Source organism: Curcuma longa, chromosome 1 (assembly GCF_044706935.1).
Source record: "Curcuma longa cultivar G26 ecotype Majalengka, Jawa Barat chromosome 1, ITB_CL_G26_1.1, whole genome shotgun sequence".
Taxonomy (NCBI): Eukaryota; Viridiplantae; Streptophyta; class Magnoliopsida; order Zingiberales; family Zingiberaceae; genus Curcuma; species Curcuma longa.
This window is the reverse complement of record NC_133861.1, coordinates 18,643,923-18,655,974: the sequence shown is the minus strand read 5'-3', so window position 1 is coordinate 18,655,974 and position 12,052 is coordinate 18,643,923. Positions and strand designations below refer to the sequence as shown.

General features: G+C 36.6%; 2 protein-coding genes across 3 annotated transcripts; both read left to right on the top strand.

The window, feature by feature from the left end:
* The first annotated feature begins 1,914 nt into the window (after positions 1–1,914).
* Positions 1,915–4,013, top strand: LOC141821749 (ubiquitin-NEDD8-like protein RUB2). The gene is made up of 3 exons (XM_074709106.1): positions 1,915–2,033; positions 2,411–2,670; positions 3,676–4,013. Exons 1-3 carry the CDS (start codon positions 1,941–1,943, stop codon positions 3,785–3,787), a joined length of 465 nt encoding a protein of 154 aa, XP_074565207.1. The 5' UTR covers positions 1,915–1,940; the 3' UTR covers positions 3,788–4,013.
* A 630-nt stretch (positions 4,014–4,643) lies between these two features.
* LOC141821736 (26S proteasome regulatory subunit 4 homolog A) lies at positions 4,644–11,751 on the top strand. Of its 2 annotated transcripts, none has more exons than XM_074709094.1 (7): positions 4,644–5,188; positions 6,851–7,096; positions 7,899–8,068; positions 8,167–8,383; positions 8,569–8,709; positions 10,504–10,612; positions 11,577–11,751. In XM_074709094.1, exons 1-6 carry the CDS (start codon positions 4,709–4,711, stop codon positions 10,585–10,587), a joined length of 1,338 nt encoding a protein of 445 aa, XP_074565195.1. In that variant the 5' UTR covers positions 4,644–4,708; the 3' UTR covers positions 10,588–10,612; positions 11,577–11,751. The 2 variants fall into 2 exon arrangements, with proteins under 2 accessions (XP_074565195.1, XP_074565187.1); XM_074709086.1 differs by having other exon boundaries at positions 11,485–11,751.
* Positions 11,752–12,052: the final 301 nt, after the last annotated feature.

Here is a 12,052-nt window from a genome sequence, read left to right as displayed (position 1 = left end):
TTTTTGGTGATATTTGTTATTTGTTTGGTTAAATAACCATTTTAAATAATCTTCACGTAACATATACCGCTGGACTATTAGCTCAGTTGGTTACAATGTCGTGTTAATAACGTGTAAGTCGTAGGTTCGAGTCCTGGGCCATTAGTATTTTTTGTTATTTGTTTGACGTATTATACCATTTCTTTTAGCCTTCACGCAAGATATACCGCTTGCCTTTTAGCTCAGTTGGTTAAAACGTTAATGATGCGTAGGTCACAGATTCGAGACCTATATTGGTCAAGCAATTCAAAGTGATATTTTTGTTATTTATTTGAGGGGCGGCACCATTTCTTCGGGCCTTCAAGCAATCTAATGCTCTTATTAAATGGGCTGCTTGTTCCATATCGGGCTGCACTTTTTTTATGAGCTTTTATAAAAATTAACGCTCTTAGTAAACGCGTTGCTTCTTCCCCTTAGAAATTAGAATTCTATAGAAAATTATATTTTTAATAATGGTTTGATATCACGAATCATTTTTTATTAGCTATGATTATTGATGAAGATAAAAAATTATATAATTTATATATATTGGGTGCTTATTATAGTTAGCATCAAGCTCAGCAAATAACGCTTGCCTCTTAAAGGTCAACAAACAAACCTTTAAAAGAAATTCTATAAGAGCGACAGCCGAACCAAGAAAATTAGACTTACTCCACATTCATCGATTGTTTTTTTTTTTGTTCAAAGTCGCTGTTCTCATCTCATTTCTGCGGGCTCAAAATAATCGAATATCTGTAACTCATCACATATTTGCCTACATTCTTTATAAAAAACAACCGATTATACGTTAATTGCAAGCTGGAATCGATTTTTAAAAAAATCATAAAATGTAAAATAAACGCATTATAAAAACAATTAAATTAATCCTTTAAATCGGAAAAGGTTTGAAATATACAAAGAAGGTAAAATAAATGCGAAAAACTATAAATAGGAGCATCAACTAGTAGGGGTGAGCAGTACCCGCCCGGCCCGCTAAACCCGCCCGCCACCCGCATCTGGAACCCGCCAACCCGCAGGTTTAAAAAAAATTAAAAATAAAAATGGATAAAAAATTGACAAACCCGCTTGTACACGGGCGGATTTCGGGTTTTAATTTTAAAATCCGACTAAACCCGACCCGCCCGCCTATTTATATACAAATAATAAAATATATGTATACATATATTAAAAATGATTTGTTTAATAATAGATAAGGACAAAAAAGAGGGGTTTCCAGCAGCAAACTCATTCTCACACTTCGGCACTTTCCTCTCTCCCAACTTTCAAGCTTCAGGAGTCGAGAATCAAGGGTACTTTATGAAGTATTTTAAGGAGAAAGGAGAGATGGATGAGGATGATGAATTGGATGATTGCATTGCTGAAACTGTAGAAAATGAGGATGATGAAACTCATGTGACCGAGAGAAAAGACAAGCATGTTGGTCCACCTATTGAAAAGAATTGGGAAATTGCAAGGTACTTTATGAAGTTCTTGAAGGTTTTCTACAATATTACTATACGATTTTCGAGTTCTTCTAGTATCACTGCCAATATTTTCTTTCAAGAGATAGTTGGTATGCATACTATTTTGAAGGCTTATTCTAAGCATGTAGATGCTAGTTTGGCGGCTGTGGCAATTGAAATGCAAGGAATGTTTGCGAAATATTGGCAAAAACTTGAAAATTTGAATCCTTTACATTCGTTTTTTTACATTCGATAACCCGCCAATCCACCCGCCAATCCGCCCGCCCGCCGGCACCCGCCACCTGCCGAATTTGATGCGAAAAAAAAATCGAGTTGGGTTTAAATTTTATTAACCCGCCAATGATGGGTCGGGTGGGAAAATCGCACGAACCCGTCCGATCAACTAGTGTTTCCGTAATCCGACAAAGAACCAGGCTAGCGTGGCCGAGGAGAGAAGGGATGCAGATCTTCGTGAAAACCCTAACCGGGAAGACGATCACCCTCGAGGTCGAGAGCAGCGACACCATTGACAATGTCAAAGCTAAGATTCAGGTGTTGCCTGCCTTTCCTTGGATCTCAACCTCTTGTTGGTTTCGTCTTCGTGGTCCAATCTAGGGTTTTCTTGAGCCGGCAGTACGCAACTCGGTTGCTTGTTCCGGCTCTTCATAGCGGAGGATTAATGATAAAGCTTCCGCCTACTGGTATTGTAGCTTTTATGGTTGGGTTTGGACAAAAAATTTAATTCGTTGGCCGCAAAACAGTTCTCAGTTCGCGAAATTTTTTGCAACGCGTTATTTGATCAAGCACGCGATTTTGCAATTGTGAAATTAATGATCATGCGGCATTCATCATTTGATTTTTATTCTTAGGGTTTATGCTGATTAACCACTCTAAAAATATTCCTGAATGATCGCTTATTGATGATGCAGGACAAGGAAGGCATTCCACCAGATCAGCAGAGATTGATTTTTGCAGGGAAGCAATTGGAAGATGGTAGAACTCTTGCAGACTACAATATTCAGAAAGAGTCAACACTTCATTTGGTTCTCAGGCTTCGTGGTGGAATGATGATCAAGGTGAAGACCTTAACTGGGAAAGAAATTGAGATTGACATTGAGCCCACTGATACAATTGATAGGATCAAGGAACGGGTCGAGGAGAAAGAAGGGATCCCACCTGTCCAGCAAAGGTTTGTTTGCTTTTCTGTTGAATGATAAATTTAATGAGATTGAATCTATCTGACAATTTCGGATGTATTCTAACGTGTTAAAATCCTCAAAAGCTCATTCTCTCTTAGATGAGGGTGCTCATATTGTTTCTTCAAGAGTTTCCGTGAGCTTCAGTGTTTTCAGAGGATTTTACTTGAATGCTGTCGTTTTAGAATTGGGTTGTCGAGTGAATTGGTTTGACCTCCATTTCGTAGAAATAACAATTTAACCAGTCCAACTCTGAAAAAGTGATTGTGAAAAGATATGGTCGACAATCTTGACACCAAATTTTATACATTTTGACCATAGTGGATCCACTGAACCTGCTCACCTGCTAGTGTCTTTTCGTTATCATAACAGTGTTTAGAGGAGATAAAACAGCATAGTTGTTTCTTCATTTCCTTATCATATACTTAGAACCTCATGAATTTTGTTATAAAATTTCAATTTAGCTATAATCTTCTACTTTGATATGTAGATAGTTCGGTACTTTGGAGACAGACAACCTGTGGAATTCTAAGTATCATTTGGGAATAAAATGTTTTGATTTTAGACAACCGTGAAAGAAAAAAGAATTACTAGCAGAAGCTTCAAATGTAGTTGTTGTTTTTTTATCTTTACTTCTAATTGTTTAAATTTATTAAATTTCTTTTGAACTTGGCCTCTATTGATGTTTTAATGTGTGAAGTTTGTCGGGTAATTTGTCGCCTCGTCTGTTTAATATCTTTTTATGATGCTAACCGGATTTAGGTGCCGTTTTACTAATCGTGATCTTGCTGTGGATGCCAATTGTTGTTCATCGTGTGGAGCGTCTTACATGTCAAATATAATTCTGGTAGTTTTAGTATTATTTTGTCCAATTATTACTGGGTTTAGTATTATTTTGTCCTTATCACTGGGTTTAGTATTATTTTGTCCTTATCACTGGGTTAGTAGTATTTTATCCTTGTCACTGGGTTCAGCTATCTTATATCGTTTCGGTACAGGCTTATATATGCTGGAAAACAGCTAGCTGATGATAAGACTGCCAAGGAATACAATATTGAAGGTGGCTCTGTCCTCCACCTTGTGCTTGCTCTGAGGGGTGGCAAGTACTAATTCAAGTATGCTGGGGATTTGTTATTTGTGATTTTTTATATATTTTTTATAATAGGATATTCCTTTCTAGATAGAGGATCTAGTCTCGTTTTCAGTCTATTAAGTAAATTCAGGCAAAAGCAAAATGATTTCTGATGTGGCAATGTAGCATCATAATAGTTCAATCGTCGTAAATGTATCTTGTATTATTTGGGAATGTATCGTGTTTATTACCACCACATCAAACTTTGGGGGTTGTTATTTGTGACTCTCTTTTTTTTGTGACTCTGGACATCAAATGAGGTTGTTTTAGATATATTTTACTATATGACAATCTCAATCTAAGTGGCTTTGCTATTAGGCATTTTTTGTCATGGATGAAGTCTATTCCAAAGACTTACTTTGCGTGGCAATGGTTCTCAAAATAATTGGCTTTTTTCTTCATAATTCTTTGACATCAAAGATATTTATTTTAAAGATATATTCGTTGAGTGGCCGCATCTGTTCCGACGGAGTATTTGAGTAACCGATACACTAGTAATTTGAAAAAGTAAATGCCTGATTTGCTTACTTAGGAAACCTAGAATTGTAAAACGTACTTTTAAGTTTACCGTCACATGTGTGAGAAGAAACAATGTTAAGGTGGGAAGTCTATTTTTATTTTGCAAACTATAAGAGTAAAACCTTATAATTCAAACTAGAGGGTGTAAAATGAACCAGAAGTTAAATTTCCAGGACCCTAATGGGCACACCGTCGTTGGAGAATCCAACAAGGCCTGCTCATCTGCAGAATTGGAGGCCCAATTTTGGCCCACTGAAGCTTGACTCTGAAATAAAGCGTTTATGACGACAGTCGTCCATCCTCAGATCTCGTTTTGCTTCGCCTGTTGCTTAGTATTACCGTCTCCGAAACCCGGCGGAATCTTTGAAACCCTAGGATCGATGGGGCAGGGAACCCCCGGTGGGATGGGGAAGCAGGGACACCCTGGCGATCGTAAGCACGACGGTGATAAGAAGGACAAGAAGTTCGAGCCGGCGGCACCGCCATCTCGTGTCGGCCGCAAGCAGCGCAAGCAGAAAGGTCCCGATGCCGCTGCACGAATTCCCACCGTCACACCCCTCTCGAAGTGCCGCCTCCGACTTCTCAAGCTCGATCGCATCAAGGACTATCTCCTCATGGAGGAGGAGTTCGTCGCTAACCAGGAGCGCCTCCGCCCCCAGGAGGAGAAGAACGAGGAGGACCGATCCAAGGTAGACGACCTCCGGGGTTCGCCCATGAGCGTAGGAAATCTCGAGGAGCTTATTGATGAAAACCATGCCATCGTCTCCTCGTCCGTCGGGCCGGAGTACTACGTCAGCATCCTTTCCTTTGTCGATAAGGACCAGCTGGAACCTGGTTGTGCCATCCTTATGCACAATAAGGTCATTCTTTTTCTTAATCTCTTCTCCATTAGGGTTTGTGTTAGCACATTTTTCCGCTGTAAGATCGACGCTAATCTTTTGTATTTTTGATGAGAATTTGAGGCTGCTATCGTCGGAGCATCTTCTTCTGTCGAAAAGAATGAAAAAATGTCTTTTTTTTTCTTTATCCCCCTTTGTTGGATTTTTTTAGGACTGACTTCAGATCCTCTGCTTAAATGAACACCTAGAATTGGCTCTTTCTGCATTCATTATAAATTTGTCTTTTCCTTATATGCAAGCCGTGGACTAGCAGCTAGTATGTTCTCTATTCACTACTCCACCTTTTCTAGGATCATAGGGCTCTTAGGATAGTTGGGTTTGCACGAACTATTTGTTTACTTTTTATGGCCGTATGGACCAGCTCAAGGCACCAGATTAAACAAAACTTGGATGAAAGGAACAAGTAGGCTGGAGATGATGAACAGGTGAAGATGACCTCACTGGTGGAGTAGGCATGGAGCTGGCAGAAGCCGAGTAAGAAGTGGGAGGGGAAGGAGAGTGTGGATAGGAAGAAAATCTTTCTTTCTGTTTGTTTTTGTTGACGGATCCCCATTCATGTAATTATAACTTGAATTCTGATGCTCATTGTGCTACCTTGCCCCTCTAGAGTTTTCTCTTCAAACCATTCTAATTACTTATTCTTCTGTGTTTTTTGATATAGTATGCAGAAGTTCATGTTTATTCAATAAAATAAGAAAACTCATTTAGTGTGTAAGCAATCATGTAATGATAAATCATCATCTTTTTTCCAAAAGCTAGATTCATGATTTTGTAAAAGAATAAAGAATAATATTTGTTTAAAGCTTGTTTAAAATGAATATAATGGTTGGTATACCAAACATTATGAATCATTACATTTAGAACTAATTTAGTATACAAAGTGGTGTTTAATTTTATTTATTTCCGGCATCTTATACCCTTAAAATTTAGATTGTGTGGACAAGTAACTTGCATATACAATCTTGCTTTGAGGACAGTTGAGGGTCTGCAAACTTAGGATTGCAAGATCCTATAACTTAGTTAAAATATCGTATCAAGTATCTTGCATATGTTATTTTATAATTTTAACTGCAGCTTAAGTTTAATTAAGACCACATAGCATGCCCTAAAATGTAATTATGTATCCAATTTAAAGCAATAAGTTAGAGCAAACTATCAAGTTAGAGAAAAGCATTTCCAGATGCAACGAGTTCCTTCATGTACGACATGCAAAATATTCCAGAGTAAGTAACCTTATATGTGAGTATAAATTTAATCATACGATAGGTCAAATATTTTAGTTCTGTGTTTTTTTATCAATTATTGAACATATGTTACACATTTCTTGTTTAAAATCTGAGAAAAAATCTGTAGAGAATTATTGACGAGTATCACTGCGTTGTAACTGTACTAGCTGTGTTTCTTTTCTTTGAAATGAAGATCTGTTTTAAGTTGGTGGAATGCCATACTTTGTACTTGTTTAAACATCTAATTGTTAACAAAAATTTCATGCAAGTATCCGTATAGCTGTCACTACAAATGCACTAGCTGTGTTTGCTGTTTTTGAAGTGAGAATCTTGACTACCTGATAGTATTATTTTTCCATTGTATCTATTATTAATTAAATCAGAATGCCTTCTGCAGGTCCTATCAGTTGTTGGCCTTCTTCAGGACGAAGTTGATCCTATGGTGTCTGTTATGAAAGTTGAGAAAGCACCTTTGGAATCATATGCTGATATAGGTGGCTTAGATGCTCAAATTCAAGAAATTAAAGAAGCTGTTGAACTTCCTCTGACTCATCCTGAGCTGTATGAAGATATTGGCATTAGGCCCCCTAAGGGTGTCATATTATATGGGGAGCCTGGAACTGGAAAAACTTTGCTCGCCAAGGTGAGAGATTGTATTATTTTGATTCTGTTCATTTTTTGCGACTCACAAACTATCATGTCATTTTGCATTGCTTGGATCTTTCCATTAGCCTTTTCTTTTTATTTTTGTCTATGTTTTACATTTTACCAATAATTTTGTGTGATTATATTTGCACAATCAATTGGTCTTTTCTTTGACAAATTTGCATCCCTGTCATTTTTTATGAGTTGAATGGAATAGTATCAAGGTTCAAAGTTGTGTTCTTAGTTGGGCTAGTTGTCCTCTGTCAAAAATAAACCACATTGATGTTGTGCCGAACAACACTGAAGGGGCTGGGGAGCTGCTTCAGAATGCCAGCAGCATAATGAGGAAAAGGAGGCAGGGAGCAACTTCCAAACCATAGAAGTATGATGTTGATGAGGAGGAAGAGGAGCAGGAGAAAGAAAAACCAACCTAGAAGTTTGCTGGAGCCATCACCATTGAAATTGTTGCCTTTTGGTCTTGGCCTGTGCTGGCGTACCACCATAGGAATGGAACATGATGTCTCACCAAAACCCTTATTAGTATAATCCTCAGCTTTTGTTAGGGATAACAATACATGCAAAGATATGATTATAGGAAAGAATATAACCATCGGTGTAATTTATTGTAATGAAACATGGCGCCTCCTAGTGCTGATTATTACCTATCAAAAATTTTATTGTACTTATATCTCCTTTTATACTCAATTAGGTTGTTGAAATTATTATACTCTTAGTCACTTTAATGCTATGATTGACAACATCTGTGACTCCTTCACTTTGCTATCATGGACTAATTGCAGGCTGTAGCTAACTCAACATCAGCCACTTTCTTGCGTGTTGTTGGTAGTGAGTTGATTCAAAAATATTTGGGTGATGGCCCAAAACTTGTTCGAGAATTATTTAGAGTAGCGGATGAACTTTCTCCTTCAATAGTGTTTATTGATGAGATAGATGCAGTTGGAACCAAAAGGTAAAATTAAACAGGAATTAAAAGTCTGCACTTCTTTTTCTGTATGAGTAAAGATGATGTTTATTTTGAAAATAATAATAATCGCATTATTTTTCTAGATATGATGCTCATTCTGGTGGTGAGCGCGAAATACAGAGGACTATGTTGGAGTTGCTGAACCAGTTAGATGGTTTTGACTCAAGGGGGGATGTTAAGGTCATTCTTGCAACTAACAGAATTGAAAGTCTGGATCCAGCCTTGCTCCGTCCAGGTCGGATAGATAGGAAGATTGAATTTCCACTGCCAGATATTAAAACAAGGCGGCGAATTTTTCAAGTGTGTTTTTTCTCTTGATTAATTATAAAGCTATGGTTCCATGCAATATGCCTATTTCTGCACATGGCCCTATTCTTGTTATTTCTCTTGACTAATTATAGAGCTATGGTTCAATGCAATATGCCTATTTCTGCACATGGCCCTATTTTTGGGACCTGCTGATCTTTTTGCCATCGATTGCTCAGATACATACTTCTAGAATGACACTGGCAGATGATGTCAACCTGGAGGAATTTGTCATGACAAAGGATGAATTTTCTGGAGCTGATATCAAAGCAATCTGTACTGAAGCTGGTTTGCTTGCTTTGAGAGAGCGTAGAATGAAGGTAAGCTATGTTGCTAGTGATTACTATTTTACTTGAAAGTGAAAGTAAGCGGAATGTTTATAGTCTGGTGTCGCCAGATGCTACTTTGTTATTCATAGATACCTTTGCTTCCATATGCATACATGTTTTTAATTTATCTGTTAAGATATTTGCCACCTGTTTCTGAAACATATCCAAGATTCCCAAACCTATTTGTCCTGATATATAATTGGTACACATTACTTTTGGAGATTTTTTGCAAAGAAAATTTACATAGTTATGCCTTTTTCTTCTATCTTGTGCTGGTGGCTGATGGTTGTAGTTTCCATCCACTCCTATTCAAGTTTTCCAAGCCTAATCATTTTACATAGTTATGCCTTTTTCTTCTATCTTATTCTGGTGACTGATGGTTGTAGTTTCCATCTGTTCCTATCCAAGTTTTCCAAACCTAATCGATATATAATTGGTACATATTACTTTGGAGAATTTTTTACAGGGAATTTACACAATTATGCCTTTTTTTCTATCTTATTCTGGTGACTTACGGTTGTAGTTTCCATCTGGTGGTTCATGTGAAACTTGATTAGATGCTTTTCGCTAACAGATTTGAGCATACTTGCTTTAGTGGTTTGCATTTTTAAAGATCCTGTAATGTTTAACTCCTACGTCTGGACAAGTATGTTGACTTTCAACACCTACATGGAATTCCTAGTCCAGTTAGTTAATTTATCTCTTTGAAAGTGAAGAAATCTAATTTTGTTAAAACTGGATTTTTTATTGGATTTAGCTATTTTAGTATGTCTTTATATTACCTTGAATAAATAAAGTGGAAATTGTTCATTGATGAGATGTATTTATATGTTTGCTTGTTTACAGAACTGGCATTGTTAATAAAGACTATTAAAAATTTTGGGTGGCATATTTGCTTGTTTTTGAATAAAAATTCATGTTAACTTCATGCAAGGTTTTCTTTTTATGATTGACTACTACAACCAAAAAGCTCGTTTCTCTTTGGAACTCTCCACCCATGTTTTTCAAGTAATACAAAATTGACACTACATAGTGTTCATAGCGTTCTCTACCTCTTATATCAGATTTTGCCTTAGAATAATATAATCATGCTTATAATTACAGATGTTTGTCTTGCCTGGAAGAATATAATCATGCTTATCATCACAGATGTTAGCCTTGACTGGAAGAATATAATCATGCTTAGTTCACCACATATGTTAGTCTCTCCTTTTTCACATGATTTTCTCTTTCCTCTATTTGATTTTGTTGTATCTTGTTAGAGCGGTGAAAATGATGGAGGCCTATCATTGAGGCTTACGCAATATATTTTCATGGCTTCAAGCCAAAATGTTTTAGTGGTGCTTTATCCAATTATACAAATAGAATAAGCTTGTTCGTATAGAACAATAAGAAACTTTATTTGGATGCCTGAGAACTTTATTGTTCACTTGGAGATTGACAGAAAAAGATCTAGAATTTAGACCTTGATATGGAACCATTGAGATCGTGTTCATTTGCAATATATTGCAAATAAAATCCAACTTGTGCCAATTGCATTTGTTGATCTATATGAAGTATGATGAGTCAGATTATGTAGGATATCCGTGAGAAACCATAAGTGACGACACATAGGGAAAGTTTGCCAACTGGATTCCTGCATAGCATTCTTTCATTATCTTGCTGAGCTGCATTCAATTGACAGCTTAACCGAATGCCAAATTGTTTGCCCTTTTTTCCCTTATGAACGTCATAGACAGTACTAGCTATAAATCAGCAACTCTTTATGACATCATCTTTTCTCAGGTTACTCACCCAGACTTCAAGAAGGCCAAAGATAAAGTAATGTTTAAAAAGAAGGAAGGAGTACCAGAGGGACTCTACATGTGACAAACTGATCCTCTTGGACTGGAAGGTTAATCTTATATGTTGCTTTTTATCATTCTAATTCAACCTTTTAATTTTCTTCATTAACCTTGATATTTGCAAATGGGTAAATAAACAGCTTGGATTTATGGCCTTGCTAGAAGTAAAATTTGGTGATTTCTTATTAAAGCTGCAAATGTATACCTTCATTTGAGAGTGACAAGACTATGTCATGGTAGTTATTGCTGATGTCCTAGCTGCTATAGTCGATCAGCTATAATCAATTTGATGTCTAAGAGAGGATGAATAAGAAACACAGATTATATGGTAGACGTTACATCCTTTCTTAAACATGAAATTAACTATAGTCCATCAACTGCAGTAGAGGTTTTTTGTTTCTCATTGCATCAACTAGACATCAGGAACCAATTCTAGTACTGATTGTATGAGAGAAAAGTGCTTTCATTTCCCATGTGTTGCATCAACTAGACATCAGGGACCAATTTTAGCATAAGTAGCCAATTAATCAGCATTTTCTGTATCTATGGTATGATTCGAGCTTAGTATGGCAAGCGAGGCCATTAGAGGTCTTATCCTTGTCTGCAAACTATCTGCACTGGGCTATTAAAAATGTTTTTCTCATGGCAGAACAATACATACTATTCAACATCATGTCTTAACATTTAAATAATTTACTTATACAGGGTTTGGATTATAGAATGAACTTAACATGGAATGAAGTAGTTATTTTTAGGGATGAGTGAGAATGGAAGAGGAATATGTAGTTTTATTTTGGTTTGTTCATGGCATGAAATAACTTAGATATTGAATGTGTACTTTATAGCTTGGTTCATAATTTTCATTCTCTTTTCATCATTTGGCTATCCTTGTATTTTACTAGAATATGACCTTCGATTGTAGGATCCATATTGTGAAACGAAACACCTGGAACATTGAACTTCTTTTGTCGCAAAGAAATGTAGCACCTATTGATTTCAGCACTTCGGCTGCAGGTAGGAAACCCCCACGCGTGGAGCAATGCTGTGTACAAGGACACCCTCCAATGCCTTACCAAATGTATTTCAAATCCTCTGAATTTGTATTTGTAATCGTATGTCAATGTATGAGCGAACTTATGCGCTTCAACTTTATATATTTGCTTAAATTTAATATATAAACTTCAAAAAACCGTCGAGGCAAACGAGTTATTGCTTTTTATGTTTTCAAATAGAGAAATGATATGCAGTATGAAAAAAATGCAATATGAAACTAATATGACATACTCAACTGCATAGCTGTGGTTCCTATTATATGGATGTGAGATTCACTTACATGTAGTATGTCGTAGTTCGTTGTTCCTGGGACATAGTTGAGTTGTTACGATGAAGTAGATTTGTTGAAATAGATAAGGGTCGAATTTCGATAAAGTCGAGGTAATGTCTTTCTCTGTCATGGTCAATTATAATTTCTCATTTTTTTTTCTCATAGA

Bases quoted from the DNA above. Each gene is read 5' to 3' on its own strand.
- LOC141821749 (XM_074709106.1), top strand. From the start codon at position 1,941: ATGCAGATCTTCGTGAAAACCCTAACCGGGAAGACGATCACCCTCGAG. The intron at 2,034-2,410 runs GTGTTGCCTGCC...TTGATGATGCAG, and splicing joins ATGTCAAAGCTAAGATTCAG to GACAAGGAAGGCATTCCACC. The intron at 2,671-3,675 runs GTTTGTTTGCTT...GTTTCGGTACAG, and splicing joins ATCCCACCTGTCCAGCAAAG to GCTTATATATGCTGGAAAAC.
- LOC141821736 (XM_074709094.1), top strand. From the start codon at position 4,709: ATGGGGCAGGGAACCCCCGGTGGGATGGGGAAGCAGGGACACCCTGGC. The intron at 8,069-8,166 runs GTAAAATTAAAC...TTATTTTTCTAG, and splicing joins GATGCAGTTGGAACCAAAAG to ATATGATGCTCATTCTGGTG. The intron at 8,384-8,568 runs GTGTGTTTTTTC...TCGATTGCTCAG, and splicing joins CAAGGCGGCGAATTTTTCAA to ATACATACTTCTAGAATGAC.